General features: G+C 52.3%; 2 protein-coding genes across 6 annotated transcripts in view; one reads left to right on the forward strand and one right to left on the reverse strand.

Annotated features, from left to right (window-relative positions):
* The window catches only part of LOC133343304 (dedicator of cytokinesis protein 1-like), a 316,745-nt gene that overhangs the window by 109,413 nt on the left and 191,697 nt on the right, over positions 1-15,635 (reverse strand).
* LOC133343305 (INSYN2B protein-like) overlaps positions 7,437-15,635 on the forward strand; it is a 48,334-nt gene continuing 40,135 nt past the window's right edge. For 4 of the 5 annotated variants that reach the window (XR_009755239.1, XM_061552784.1, XM_061552786.1 and 1 more), the window contains exons 1-2: positions 7,437-7,951; positions 9,133-13,690. Coding sequence is in view for 4 of the 5 variants with exons in the window: in XM_061552784.1 (XP_061408768.1) it covers positions 11,628-13,690 (2,063 nt within the window). In the remaining variant the exon portion in view is untranslated. The remainder of the gene's footprint in view (positions 7,952-9,132; positions 13,691-15,635) is intronic. The other variant, XM_061552783.1, reaches the window with a different exon arrangement.

Consider the following 15,635-nt stretch of genomic DNA (forward strand, 5'->3'; position numbering starts at 1 on the left):
CCACACCCGCCGCCGAGGAACAATACAAAAGAGAGGAGTGAGAAGCTGTTTTTGGGTGGCTTGACAACCAGCTTGCTGTACTACCAAGGAGGCTGAGAAAAAAAGGGGGCCGCAGATCAGAGGCACGGGGGGGGGGGGGCGGGGCAGGGGGGGGGTTTCCGGGTGCATGTGCACTAAGCCCCGGATGATAGGATTACCTGCCAGATTTGCATTCCACAAAAACTCTGCAGCATTAAGTATCACAAACCTGCCCATCATAATTTTATTGAGAGGCTCACAGCATCACACAGTGCATGAGCTGCGTGAGAGCACGCGTGCCGTAGCACACCCGTGTGTGGGTGTGCGTAAGGGTGCCGAGTGTGAATGTGTGTGGGTGTCCGGTGCAGTGTGTAAACATCGCCACTGGGGATACAAAGGCGGTTGGCGTGGTGCTGGCCTTCATAGGTGCTCGCTAACAGCACTTGCCCAAAAAGGTTTGTGAAGGCTATACGGGGGATCTTTATCTCGTCTAGAAACACATGAAAATGCACTGAAAAATCTTCATTTTTCCCTCGCCACATTTCATTATCTTACCTGGACCAGCATGGAGGAGTGTTCGGAACACAAAACTATCAGCTGGGCTGAACTCACATAAACAGAATTATCCATGCATGGGAAGGGGCGCACAGCAGAGCACAGAGAGACACAGGACAAAGAAAGACAAAACTCCCTTGAGTTTAAAGTCCGAAATGATAAACACTTTATTTCCCTAGCACCTGGTGTCCAAACACAACTTTTGACTAGTGGCTTCTCATTCCAGGAAAAGTTTACCGAGGCAAGATCCTCGCTGAATTCTTACCCTTGGCCTCAATTAACCGACGGTTCCGGGAACAATGAGCTCACTGGACATCTGTGAAAAAAAGCTTCACAGCTCATCGGATGTCTCCAGGATGAATGAAGATTCTAAAAATTCTGATGGATGTGTCGAAACATGAAAGTAGGAACAGCTAATACTGGTCCCTCCACGTGGTGTTGCTTCAGCCAGCATTGACTTGGCAGAGCCAATTAGAGGGTTCTCAAGTGAGACTGAATCAACCCAGCAAGATGACTTACCAGGTTGCCTTTTCAGCCTGAGGTGGCTCGAAGTGGTCCTCCAGGGTCTTTATTTCAGGCCAAGTTGACCTAGGAGAGGTACTCTGCAGGCCCAGGAAAAGCCTTTAATAGGTTCTCATGTGCCACACACGTCAGTGGCCCCACACCAATGAATATTTTTTACTTTAAATATGCATGTATTTAATTAAGCAATTATGCAGTTGTGTATCTGGTGCTCTGTGTAAAAGTTACATGTAAAAGCATTCGCGAAACAAATCAAAACTTCGCATTAAAGACATCCCTAAAGGGTTGATATTTATGGCCAAGTTGACCCAAAACAGGCCTGCATCAAGTCAGTTCCAGTCTGCGTTGACCAAGGAGAGACCTTTCTTAAGAAGATGAGAGGTGATGATTCCCCATCCTCCCCAATACAATGAAGTGGCAAAATTATTCTCAGCATCAATTATTTTTGCACTGCAGTGTGGAATGCAGTGGCCACGAGCGGCTGCAAAGGTCACCCGAACCCATTGCATCCAACGTACACGAATGTAGAAACACAAGATGCGTGCGAGACGAACCTAAGAATACACATAAATCGATGAATGTGCGCAGGATTACACCTCCGTTAAGAAGGCAGCTCTCAGACTGTCTTCATCTCGGTCTGCGTTAACCTATGAGATGCCCGCACTGAGCACCGAGTCCTGACGATCGATGCCAGGACAGAACAAGGGTCAGGAGGAATGGCGCGGATAGAGGCACCAAACAGTTTCTCCCTTTACCACATCCCTCCCTGTTTGTCCTCAAAGCTTAGGAGGTGCGGTGAACTTCAAGGATCCTAACAAAAGACCAACAAAAAAATCACCACCACCTCTTCCACCACCACCAGCAGCAGCAACAACAAAGTGAGAAGACAAAACAAAACAAGGACACCCTCAGGCATGGCATCTTGAAGTTCACAGCGTCTTTTGAAGATCTATAAGGCTGCGCTGGAAACCCTGCCGTTAAAAGCGAATAAATAAGCAAAGATGTCAGAAGCCGGCTCGGCATTGTTGAGGGGTGCGATACGTCGCAGGGCGTTGCGAGCAGCGAGGCTGGCTACGGCGCGTTGGGAGCGTGCCGGGCTAAGAGCAATAGGGATGGCGTTTGTAGAATGCGCGGATTTTCTCTGGGTACTCTGGTCTCCTCACACATGCAGTAACCACGTCTTCAGACTGGCAGGGCGCTCCTGTGTGAATGCGATCGTGAATATTATCTATTTATTAGTGTTCAGCTCTTTGACTTGTAATGTAAACGTTATTCCCTCTGCTCTTCACCACTCTTCCCATGTGAATTGCGTATTCCAAGTGCATGCGTTGATCAAGTATAGAATATGCACAACACGACTTTCATACCCTCGTTTCAAAAGAATGTTGGAAACAAAAAAAAACCGAGGATTTAAAAACCCTAAATCTGTAGTCTATTGTAAAACAATCTCAACAATTTAATCCCTGCCGTGTCCAGACATGAGAAGTTTTACTTTGATGCATTATCAACTATTTACGTGGCACAATCTTACAGGAAGCGAATCGAGGCTTTTACAGGCTCTGTGACAAATTGCAAATATAGGGGATGAATATAAAATGAGCTGATATTATAGCAAAGACAGGAGTATTCCGTTACTATATGGGTCAGAGCGCTGCACTTTTACAAAGCAATTGTAACTGAATACCGGTGAATGAGGATTTGTGGATTTGAAGGCAGAAAAGGGTAAGGTACTTGAAAGTGAGAGCTGGGAAAGGGCAAATCACCGAGAGGCACTGACGTGGCAACTGTGGGTCTTTAGTGGAGGCAATGACTTAGCGGCAGACAGTGGTGATGATGCAAAGCCTAGGCCTTGAAGACGGGGCATGAAACGTGCAGAACGAATGAAGAAAGAGAAGGTGATGTCTGGAGGCACGATTAGCTCAATCATTGGTCATGATGACCTCTTCATCGTGAGGCGAACTATGAAAGAGCAAGAATGAACCAGGAGAAGGGTTTCCATGTGGAATATGTCCCAAAGTGTCACAACTTTTACACACCCCGAGTCAAACCAGCAAACCCAACCAGACTAACCACTCTAACCACAAGGCCATTAACCTGCAAACGAGTGCGTGGCAATAAACTACACTAAAATTATTGTTATTTCACCAGGTAAGGCCACCTGGTCACAAAAGATAGCTCAACGAAGTGGTTCATCACGTAGAAATGTATGGCAGCCAAATACTGTAAACGCGTGTTTTTAAATGTGGAGGGGAAAATTGGAGGACCCGGAGAAAAATCCACACGACGACGGGGGGAGAGAGATGCAAACTACAAATATACAACGTCGTGATTTTTATTATTATTTTATTATGTTTCTATCTACGTGACTTTACCGAAAAACCCAAAGAGTACAAATATACAGGCGTCAGGGTCAGGATCGAACCCACGACCTCCTGCAATACATGTAACGGCATAATATTGGTAATTTAAAAAAATGCTATTACTTAAGAGTTGAGCAACTCCTAACAAAACGGGTTACCGAGTGGTTACGGTCCGTTCTGGGCAGCGTGAGCCTGGAGTTAAGGCTTGGGGCAATGCAAATGGCGAGCCGTTGTTTGAAGGAATACAGAAAGCCCGTTATTGTTTATTCGCCAACAGAAACCCGCTGGGGGCCCGCTTCATGTCTGGCAGAACAATGCGTCCCAAGTGTGGACAACGTTTTCACATCATCCCATGGCATCTCTTACGTACAATCATTATTGACATTTTTATTATTTGCTGACATCACTGGGAATGGATGAACGCAATTTTCAATGATGATAATAACAATAACAATGGATATTTCGCTTTACCCATGAGAGTCTCACTGAGAGTCGAGGTTCTTTTCCGGGAGGGTCACACTGGGGATGTGAGCCTACTGTACACAACACTCGCCCATGAGGTGTCAGTGCCAGGTCTCTAATTTCCCAACGTCAAGTCAAAGCGTCTCTACGCTCAAGTGAGCAACTCGGCAGTTCTCATCTCCATGGGCAGCCTTGAGTCTGGTTGTAAATTCCGCACCCCCCCCCGTGACAAAGTCAAGACTATTCATAGGATGTCAAATGTTCCACTTCCTCATCGTTTTTTGTTTTCACCATGTTTGCTAAGCACAGGCCCAAAGCTGCAACATATCAAGTGGCCAGCAACAAACAGCACGACTGATGGTGTAACCAGATGAGTTTAAAGGTTTCTCGAATTGGTGAAGGTTGCGAGAGGTCGGGAAAGGCGACGACGTCTGGGGGATTCCGAGTGGAGCGGAGCGAGGGGAAGCAGCAGAGAGAGAAGCGTCGCGACCTGGCAGCGTGGTGGCTGAACACAAACTGATCGCAACCAATCAGTCTGGCAGCCCGAGTTCTCCACTGAGTGGAGGAACCGATGAGTGAAGTGTGTGGGAACAGGAACCATTGTAGCAGCAAGAGAACAGTGATTCGGAGGTGACCGACCATCTGTGAACGAGTGGCCTGAGGAGTGAAACAGTGAATGCTGGATCATCAATCGACCGGACTGCTTTACTCTGAAATCTATCGAGTGCAGTGAGGTGGAAACTGGATGCTCCACCCCAGATATTACAACTTATGTTGTGCATTGTAAAGTTAAAATCATTGTTCAGAGTTATCGAAGGCTTTGGTCCAGAAAATAAATCCAAGCTTCTTTGGTGCCTCCTTAAACAGATTCGTAACATAGGCAATTCCATGATGGGCCAAATGGAATTGTTGTGCCGAGCTGTGCCATGCAGACATGATTTTACTAGGAATAAGAATTACAAATTAATATGGTACTGATTGTATTGATGCTGGGAGGATGATGGACTGAATCAACCCCCCCCCCTCCCCACCAGGATTTGAACTAATGACCTTCCAATTGTGAGTCAAGTGCTCTAAGTAACAGCACCATGTGACTGAATTGATTATAAAGAGGCTTCTAGTTAATAAATAACAACTGCTCTTTCCTTGCCTGTTTAAGTGTGTGCTTAGCTAGGAAGGATATCTCATTGACCATGCTGCCACGTGACAATAATTGGCTCGCAGAGAATGAATGGTGCGGTAATCAAATGAATGAATGATAAAACAATACACATGCAAGAAGAGGTTGCGTGTGGCATTTGGAATAGGCTCGGGGTTATCGTAACGAGAGCACACACCACCATATGGTCAATATTAGAATTGCATTTTTATCGATTCCCTCCAATAATTCATGTGCGTTGTGCGCACCGTCCTTGACTCATTTCAGCAGGCAATTTGCCCCCCTTGGTAAAGCAGCAGGGCCTCCGGCCACGAGGTCACGAGTTACACTCGTGGTCGAGCGTTGACTCGACTTACAACGAACCCTACAGGGTTAGTAAGAACGAGCACCGTCAACCGCGGGTTCTCCTGTCGATGAGAGACCGCTTACTGGCACAGGAATGTGGAATTTCCCTACATACAACAACAAAAATTGTCTCCATGTTCCAAGGCGCAACTCATATCTGTTGTAAGCCCTGAGTGAGCCACGCAAACTCCATTATCCTTTGCCAATGGGAAGTTGCTGGACAGCACGGCTTTGTTGACTTCCCACAATGCGTTATTAATTTAATCAAACCCCGATGAGCAACGGGCTAAGTTATTCCCCGAATGAGATTTGAAATACATTTTGTAATTGCTTGTCGTTGGAACACTATACTCTTTGGTTCTTTCAGGTCAAGTCACGTAGGTAGAAAAATAAAATGAAAAATAATATATCACGACGTTTCGATGGCAACACAAGCGGTCGTCCTCAGGTGGAAAAAATAATCCAGCAGTGGAACTGCTGAGCTCAACGTTTGACAGTTGGAACACTGTCAAACATTCTAAACTTTTGGGGATTTTAGCGATGATTTTAACAAAAAAACCAACTCTTCTGAACTATGTTACGGGGGTCTTGAGTATCCACTTACTCTACAGCGGGGGGCACACTTTGGTAATTCACGACAAGATTTCCAGGGGGACTACGGGAATCCAAATATGGGCTCGTTATCAAGCATGCCGCCTCTTCGTTTCACCATCTCAACACTGTTATGCAATCCACACCAAGCGAGCAGGTTACATGAAGAAGTGTTAGTACCCACACCATATCACAGGAGAAGGGATTGGCCAGCTCACAGCAATGCATCTACAATATTGGTAAACGCAATGGTAGATTGAAGTCGTTTCGAGCATCTCGTTCTGCCAATTCCGACCGGTGCACGGGCAGCGGTGCGTAGACTTACACCGGTGCGTGAACACGTCACTCAATTACGGTAAACGGTCTGAGCCGTAGCCCGCCGTGCGTCACGACAACACGTGTGCGTCTAAACCGGTATGAGGGACGTGGAGGCACCGCGCGGTCAAGAGGAATGGTCTCATCTCCCGATTGGGGGGGCGGGGGTGAGTGTCCGTCGGTACAACGGGCCACGGTGCTGTGTACAGTGCGCATTAACGTGCTCAATGAGAAGAAATAAATCAGCGAGCGTGGTGACCGGCGGGGGAGAAACGACGAGCGATGCCAAGAAGACGCTGACGACGACGACGACAGCGGCGAAAGCCAACAAGAGCCTGCAGCTTTGAATTCAAGACGTCTGGTTGGTAAAGCCACACGCATCGGCTGTTTTTTTTTACTGAAGTCAGCATCTAATTTAAAATTTTCATTAATTACTGCAAATTAACCGACTGGGATGTGCGAGGACGGATTGCGTGACTCACAAACCAAAGGTTTGTGCATTCAAGTCCCAGTTGGGGGTAAAACCAGCCTACCAAAGACAAAGATTCCCCATATAGTCTTTGCAGACTTTTGGGGCAGGTGCGGTTAGCGAGCACCTGTGAAGGCCGGCACGGCACACAAGAGGGGTGAATGGCCAGCGCCACGCCCGGCCGCGTTTGTCTCCCCAGTGGCGATTTTTTCACATCACACCAAGTATTGATTTGAAGCTGTGTCGACCTCGGGGAGGCCCAGGACCGGTTCAGATAATCGTCACTGGTGTTGGCCGTCAGCGGGAATCGGACTTGGTTAGCCAGGTTCTGAGCGCAGCATAGCGCTAACCCGCTTCATACCCGCTCCCCTCGAATCAGCCTCCCACCATCTTCATCTTCCCTTCAGAGTTGACTAAACATGTACCGCCTTGACAGAAATCAGCAGTGGGTTGTCCGATTAACTTACCCGCCTCTGTCAAACAAATGTGGAATTTCCACTGCTGGTTTAGGCCCACCACCAGAGATAAGTGCCGTTCCGCGTTCATTTAAGCCTTTGATTTTTGTTGTTGTTGTTGCTTACAGACATCAAGGCCCGACGAAATTTGGAACCGACGTGTATGTAACATTTGTCGACCGTGTCAGAGGCTATCGCGGATTTCTGCGCACGCCCTCATTAAAAGCGCGATGCTAAAGAGCAGGATGATTCCCTCCTGGGAGGGCGGCAGTCAGCGAGGGCGCGGGGAGAGGCGGGGAGGAGAGGCACAACATCCGCTGCTGCTGCTGCGTGTGCGCGAGAGAGCAGGCAGAGCGAGCGAGCGAGCGAGGGAGGGAGAGCGCGAGCGAGTGTGCCGCACGCGCGCGCGCACACACACACGCTCACCCCGCTCGCTCGCACTACGGGTTAGAAAGTAGCGGAGGATCACGACTCGTTCTGCTCTCACTCTCCAGCCCCCGTGGACTGGGGGCTGAGTGGCGGACCAGGGACGGCACGGGAGACAGGTTGTGACCGTGAGATGGAGCGCATGACAGGGGTTATACACAAGTCTGCACGTCAAACCTTGCTGGCGGCCGAATAAAGGATCGTCGGATTACGAGAGAAGCATCGACACGTGGGTGACTTAAACTGTGATCGCCTGCTAACGACGCCAGCTCAGGTGAGGTGGCTGCTGTTGTTGTTTTACGTGTCGGAGAGCATCGACCGCAATTGCTATCACGAATGAGCAGACGCAACTGTGCGCGTAAAATTTAACAAGGAATGAGGTGATCGTGTTAATGTTGTGTTTAAACACACACACACGTCCATAATCATAATACATGCGTCTAGTTTGTGTATGGTGCGTATGGTAATTTAAAAATATATATATAGGATTAGGTTGGATACTGGGAAATAACAAGGCACTAAAACTCAAGGTGGAAGTTGCATATCTCGATATACATTAGAACAGTGGACGAGCACAGCAGCGGCGCATTGCATGATGCAGTGGCTTTCAAAGGCATACAAGCGATTAATTATCAACACAACAAGAAGGGATCGGAGAGCCCGTGATACCCCAATGATGACGGTGGGACAAGCGATCACTTTATGCATCTGTTTAACTTTGCATGGGCAATTCTAATTTCCTCGTGTCAGGAGGAGGCCCCGCGCATTCTCTTGTGAATATGTATGAGGGGTTACACGAGGAACATGAGGAGCGGGATTAAATCTGCAAAGCTGCGACTGCCCCATAAATCTAACTTGCTCTGTAATCAGGGCGGGGAGGCGCTGGGCGGTTTGGGTGGAAGGAAAATCCATGGAGAGCCGAGGAAACCAATAACGTTCGAGTTGTTTAGCCCAAGCTGGTGCCGTAGCGTAAGGAGGAAGGTTTCGGGATGGGGAAATCGGCGCTGCCTCGCCGCGCGTGGCGAGAACGCAGACGATGGTGGCAGCGGCGGCAGCGACAGCGAATGCGAGTTCGCCAAAAAATCTCGCCGGCGCGGAACGATTTTACCGCCGTCACCGGTGACGGGATGATCCGGGGAAGGAGCAGCGGGTGCTTGCGTCCCTTTGATCGCTGGCAGCGCCGCCCGGACCGCCCCGCCCCGCCGCCAGTGACAAAAGAGCTCGACCTTGTGGCTTAGCGGCCCGTGGTTTACAAGTTCCCGAAACTTCAACCGAATTATGATTTAGTAAAAACCTGAAAGTGAGAAATCCAGTCACCCGTGATTCATTTGACTACGGGAGGAGAAAGGGAATGTAAAAGGAGCTTTGCGACTGTAACGGTTTTGAATCGCTGACCGCCGAACGACCTGTGTGTTCACGTGCGTTGATCTGTGCGTCTCCCCGTGCGCTGTGGAGTGCGAGCGAGGTTGGGGTGCCTGCGAGTCGACACTACACAGGAGGAGCCGCAGACCGGACGCGTGGAGGAGCGCAGCCACTCTCCAGAAGCTCAACGGACCACGGTGGATTGATTAGCATATCTCTAAATGCCATAATTTTCGGCACATTAGTACGACACGGCAGAGAGTAGAACATGCAATAGCCACACAACTGCCAATGGAAGAAAAATGCCTAACAACTGCGTATCTACATGAATCTACATATATTTAAGCTGTGTCTGAAACTGCAGAAAGAGAGAGTTGGATAAAACAAAGGGGCAGCTGATGACCGTGCGTGTGCCTCTCACTACCTTCAGGAGGCAAAGTGATAACTCTTGCGCTGAACTGGGGGCTACAAGGACACGTGACTTTCAACATTGAAAAGCTGCCAGAATCGTTGACGAGGTGCGCCTCTGCCCAGTTCCCACGAGGCCCGAGCTGCACGTGTCAAATAACGATCGTCGAGCGATAAACCAAAGGCAGAATAGCCCCTTCAAAGAAGCAGAGGCTGGCTTGGTCAACTGTCTTCTAAGGCAAGTGGAATTTAAATTGGCTGAAAATGAAATCCCCAGTAAGTGAAGAGGGAAATAATAACAACGATGTCAATAAACGAAAGGAACAAATTAAAGTGCGATATGAAATAGGTTTGCTTGGAATGGATGGTTTATGACCTCGTACGCGCCAAGTGAATCACAGTCCGGTTTCACGACATGCAGCGATGTGCCTTGACGTGCGTATGAGGCTCCGTGTAATGGATGTTGCTGCTGCTGCTGTAGCTGGATAGTTCATTGTGAAACTCATGGAGAAGGCCCACGGCCCACCTGAATACAGCAATTCACTGCATTGACAAGGGACAAAACGAACAATAACCGATTAAATCAAGCGGAAGGTGCAAGCAAACAAAGGAACTTAACGAAAGAAAAGTGGAAAATCACGACAATAATAATCAAAATAATCGTAATAACGAAACCTATTTGAAGGAAAAGCACGCGCATGCCGAGAAAGTTGTAACGCCGCGTGAAAACGGTCTCAGCAGCGGCACAGCAGCCGGCTGGCCGGCCGGGAGCAGCCCACGACCACTCTCGCCCCGAGCGAGCAAATTGGACACCGTGCTACCAGCTGCCACCGCCGGCTCATGAATTTTTAAAGCGGGACCCAAAACGGAAACGAGTGACATCGTCGCGCCAGTCGCTCGCAGCGAACGCAGGAGCAGCGGCGGTGGGGCCGGATCGGCGTGACCACGCCGGGGAGGGGGAGCAGCGCCGGGGCAAGGAGCAGGTACCGACGGGAGCGCGCGGCCGGGGTGGCGGAGACGCCGAGTCTCGGCGCTGGGGAGCCAGTAGTTGCCAACGCCTCGGGGCTCGCAAATATGTGCCGAGTCAGCGCCGGGTCAGCAGCTCCGAAAGCCCCACGTGAGTAGGCGAGCAAGCGCAGCTCCGCCGGGACGCACTCGGGGACGTGCCGTCACGTTCGGCGGCGACGTTGGGGGGCCACGAGTCCACCGACGCTGCGCGCAGCAGGAAGCGATTTCCCATGCGAGCGTGCACAGTAATGCGGCGGCAGGAACAATCAACAGACACGCACACAGAAAACTAAATGACATTAAAAAAAGGCTTACTGTTGCGAAATGAGTACGGTGCAATCAGCCAGTGGTAAAAATTCGACAGTCTGGGCTCATAACCCCACAGGGCAACCACAGTAGAAAAGAAAATCCACACGTCTCAAGAGACGGAGTTCACCTCTGTTGGCAAAACTGAATCAGAAGCAGGAAGTGTGTAGTCCTATGGCAGGGGCCAATAGGAATACAAAGACACACGCACATATTATTTGTGCGGCGCCTCTCAATTGAATGCACTTAAAAGCACTTAAAATATACGACACACACAGACGTGCTGTTATTCGCCGGTTATAGATCCTGCCATGGGTGGGATCTGAAAAATGTGTTAATTTTGCTTTCCCATTAAGCCCACCGAGAGACGTGTTTAATGTGTTAAGCTATGCTACCACTGCACCGAAATGTGCCAACTTAAAACAAATTTGGGAGGCGCAGTAATTAAGAACGCCTTGGAATGAAGCTTTTATATTTGTTTTACAAAAGATGTGGAAATTGCTTAGCGGTAGTTTAACGAATACTTGCATCCGTCCTGGTGTCTCATGCATGTCGACGGTTAATATGGTCAGAGAGAGGGTGGAGTATGGTGAGCTTGCAGCAGAGGAGGCTGGCGACAACGATAAATTGCAGATAGGAGAAGAGATAAAGATAGGTGGAAAGATAGCGGCACAGGGAGACGGACGAGTGCGTCCAATAGTCGGCGATCGCGGCAGGCGAAGAAGGGAACCCGGCGTGGCACGAGTGGGAAGGACGGAACGTGGAGTTATTCGTTCCGCAGCCGGACGACAACGCTTCACGCGTGTTACGTCGGTGAAAATGCAGAGGTGCGCGGCCGCCCGGCGCGACTTCGAGTGACGGACCAAATGGAAACGCTGCGGCCCGCACCGGCAGGCGGCATGAAGCTCAGCGAAACCCCGTCGGTGGCGAACTGCACCGAGAACGCGAATCCGACGTGCCGCCCAGACGACCCCGGCCAGGCGACGGCCGACTCGGACCACCCGCCGGACGCCTCGTGCAAAAAGGTGCCGACCGACGGGCGCTTCAAGCTCGAGGACTGGCTATCGGAGGCGGGCCTGTCTGCCGCCAGCCACGAGAACAACAACAACGTGGAGATCCTGTCCACCGCCATGCACGTGCTGCAGAGGGCCGACGTGATGCTGCAAGGCCTCGCTCAGGCCGACGGGCGGGCGGGCGACGAGGAGCGGCGGGTCGCCGGTGCCGGGCGGCCCGACGGGGTGCGCGAGCGGCCCCCGAGCGAGCCGCCGTGGGCCCCGTACGGGCGGGACGCGGACGGGCTGCCGTCGGCACGCTCGCCCCGCGCGCCGCCATGCAACCCCCTCGCCGCGCGGCTGTCGAGGCTCGGCGGGTACGACGGGAACGCCCAGCCGTGGAGGGGCAGCGTCGGGCAGCCGCCCCGGTCTCCGGCGGTGGCGGCGGAGTCCGAAAAGTGGCGCTCTGCGGAACGCCCGGACCGCGGGCCGCCGGCGGCCGTGACGTGCGGCCGGCCCGCGAGGCCGGCGCTTCTCAAGCTCGACGGGAGGGAGGACGTGGAAAAGCGACGGCGCCGGAGGCAGCTCAAGGCCTTCCAGGTGCGCTTCAAAGACCTCTGCGATGACGCCGACGAGGGCGGCGGCGGCGGATCATCGGCGGCCGCCAAGGACGGAGAAGGTCGCGTGGCGACGCAGGCCGACGCCAGGCCCGAGGTGGACGCCGAACCGAGGAGAACGCTCGTCAGCAAAGTGCCCACGTCACGGCGCTTCTTCCGGCCACTCCACTCGCGCTTGGGAGAGAGGACGCTGCACAGCTCGGCGACGCAAACGGCGGCGGCGCCACCCGAGGACGGTGCGGGGAGCGCACAAAATGTGGCGGCACCAAACGCGTGCTGCCCGGGGAGCGCCCGTGGCGCTCGGTGCGGCCAGTGGCTCGACGACGGTCCGCGACGGGCACCGGCGGACACGGAGTATCGGCCTTCGTCATCGAGCGCTAACGGGGAGCCACGTGCGGTGGCCAACGTGCTCAACGCCGCTGGAGCTGCGCACGTCAAAATTCACCGGCCGGTAGAGACGGCGTGCGGTGCGCGGTGGCTGCCGGCCACAACTTCTGCGACGGAACCGACTAAAAAGCTTTGCGGCGATGCACAAATGAACGGTGATTGGCCAACATCGCCGATCGCGAGGAGAACATCTCCTTGCCGCGACGGTGGCGTAAAGCCCAAGGACCGTTTGAACTCTGCGCAGACGAATGCGAGCAGCTCTCCGAGCACGAGCATCGGGGCGTCGGACACCAGAGCAAGCGACGTGACCGGCGTGCAACCTCCGGGGGTCGAGCGCGGAGGCCAAGAAACCTCAGTCGCGGCGGTCTCTCCACCAGCGTGCTCCGATGTTGAGGTCGGGCAAGCAGACGAGGCCGTGGGACAGGCTGCTGGCTCTTCCTGCACACGGAAGGAACCGGAGCCCCGTCGCGACACGCTCAACGGTGCGGCTCCGGATGGATCCGCGACCGAGGAGAGGGGGCGCGCGGCGCGGCCGGGCGAGAGCCAGGCCTCGGCCGACAGGGAGGAACGAGGCGGCGCGAGTGACGCCGAGGCGATGCCGAGAAACGACGCGCGGCGGGGAGAGGAAGCGAGCGGCGACGCCGGCGCCAAGGGAGACGCGGGCGGCCCGGAGAACGAGCCGAAGGACGAGTCGAGGACGGCGCCGGTGACCGGCGAAGGGACGAGCGGCGTTGGCGGCGGAAGTGGCAGTGGCGGTGGGGGTGGGGGCGGCAGTGGTGGCGGCGGAGAGTCGCAGGCCTCGCAGAACGAGGTGAACGCGCTGCGGGAACGCCTGGCCGCCATGGAGGAGGTGCTGCGTGCGAGCCAGGACACCATCAAGCTGCTGCTCGAGGTCATACGGCAGCTGGAGCGGGCAGACGCCACGCGAAGGGGGTAAGGCGGCACGCACGCGGGGGAGGGGGGGCACGGGGGGCACGGGGCTCGCGCGTGCACACGAGACATGGGAGCACGTAAACGGACGCACATGACAGAGATGAAGAATTTAAAAAGTTTGAATATACACGTGAGACTCATTGAAAAAGCTCTATATTTAAAAAAAATTTTGTAAAGGAAACAATTGTTTATTGCACACATTCTCCCACCTCCCCATTGTATCAGCTGGCCAAGAAAATGTGTCTGGCTTGAAAAATGTACTTGCAGATGGTTACAAAAACCGAAAGAAAAATCGTATATTAACACTGAATAATTTCTTTAGGTCCATGCATAAAGCCCTCTGATCTTGCAACACTGTGAGCAAGGAAGAAGTGGCTCCGTACAGGAAGCAGTTTGCTAAATTATATATGTTACCTCCAGATGTAAAGAGAATCAGTCAGGGAAATCAAGCCACAAAATAATAATTAATCAACTTAGTCAACCCACCAAGGAGTCAACTGCGTTGTTTAGTGGAACGGTTGAAGGTGAGGGACGTATTTTGTTCCTGTTAAAGTCTTCCGTAGTCTATCGTTTGCTTGTGTTTTTTTCTTTGGTTCAAGGGACCCTATTTCCCCGATCTCCCCGATCTGGCAACGTCGATCTGAATTTGGACACACATGCAGGGCCCAAAGGGAACTTTGCGCACAGTTTAATGAGTGCACACGTGGCTCTGTCAGCGAGGAGGCAGCGTAGGACACATCTCGCTTCACGGACCGTGAACGGCACACTCCGGCGGAAGGAGCCAGATCACCTACAGGGTTGTTCATAATGTTGACGCCCCACCGCATAGCGCAGCCTCGCTGAGTGGTGATTATGTTACCGAACTAAAGAGGTTTTTAGATGCACTCGCGCTGTCTATATATGTGTGCATATACAATGTTTGCAGTAATCGTGTAAACGTTGCCACTGCGTCACAAACATGGGTCTCGGTAGCTTGCAGAGACTGGATGGTGGCTCTGTTTTCAGGGCTGGAGTGCGGACTGCTGTATATGTGACAAACATGTGGGCGCGTTTCCCTTATTTTCACGAGAGGCAGATGTTGCCACTTAAGAGCAGCGGAAGCATGAGAGAGAGGAGCGCTCGATCTCTCTGTGAGTTTTTGTCATTCGACCGCTCGCTCACACCACTCACTCACTCTCTGTAGTGCAGTCAGTGCTGCTCACCACTCAAGCAGACGAGTCATGTTCCTGCCACTCCTAAGTGGCCGGCAGTATGAGATTATCGTACACAAGTGTGAGAGTGTGTATATGAATGTGTACGTATGTATGTGTGGGTGTGTGTGGAGATCGGTAGTGGAGCAGTTATAGCCCGCTGCACTTCCAACCCGGCGACCCGAGTTCCGACGATTGTCTGAACCGGTCCTGAGCCTCACGTAGGTCGACTCAGGCTCAAATGAGTACTTGGTGCGGTGTGTAGACATCACTCTGGGAGCCAAAGGCAGCCGGGCATAGTGCTGGCCACTCACTCGCTCGTGTGCGGTACCAGCCTTCATAGACGCTCGCGAACAGCACTTGCACCGACAAGTTTTCTAAGGCTATCCCGGGGAACTTTGTCTTTGCATGCATTGTACATGGGTGAAGAAGTGGTGCAGCAGAGGCACGGACACTGTGCTCCGATCTCAATGATCCGAGTTTGTTTTCGTACCACGGAACAGCATCGTCAATGGCACACGATAGTTGAACTTGTCTTGGGCCTTGCCCGGTTCAACCTGGCCTCACACGGGCGCTTCGTGCAGACTGTGAACATCCACATTGTTGAAACAATCGTGGCCGGCCTTGTGAGCTAATAACTGCACCGCCACCCACCTGGTGCTACGACATTAACATGTCGTTAATAAACAACGCGGCATTACCCCAACAGCTACCTGACGAAGCGGGGACATTTGCTTTTCATGCATGTGGCTGTC

Source organism: Lethenteron reissneri, chromosome 17 (assembly GCF_015708825.2).
Source record: "Lethenteron reissneri isolate LAM-NWPU_2019-01 chromosome 17, ASM1570882v1, whole genome shotgun sequence".
NCBI lineage: Eukaryota > Metazoa > Chordata > Hyperoartia > Petromyzontiformes > Petromyzontidae > Lethenteron > Lethenteron reissneri.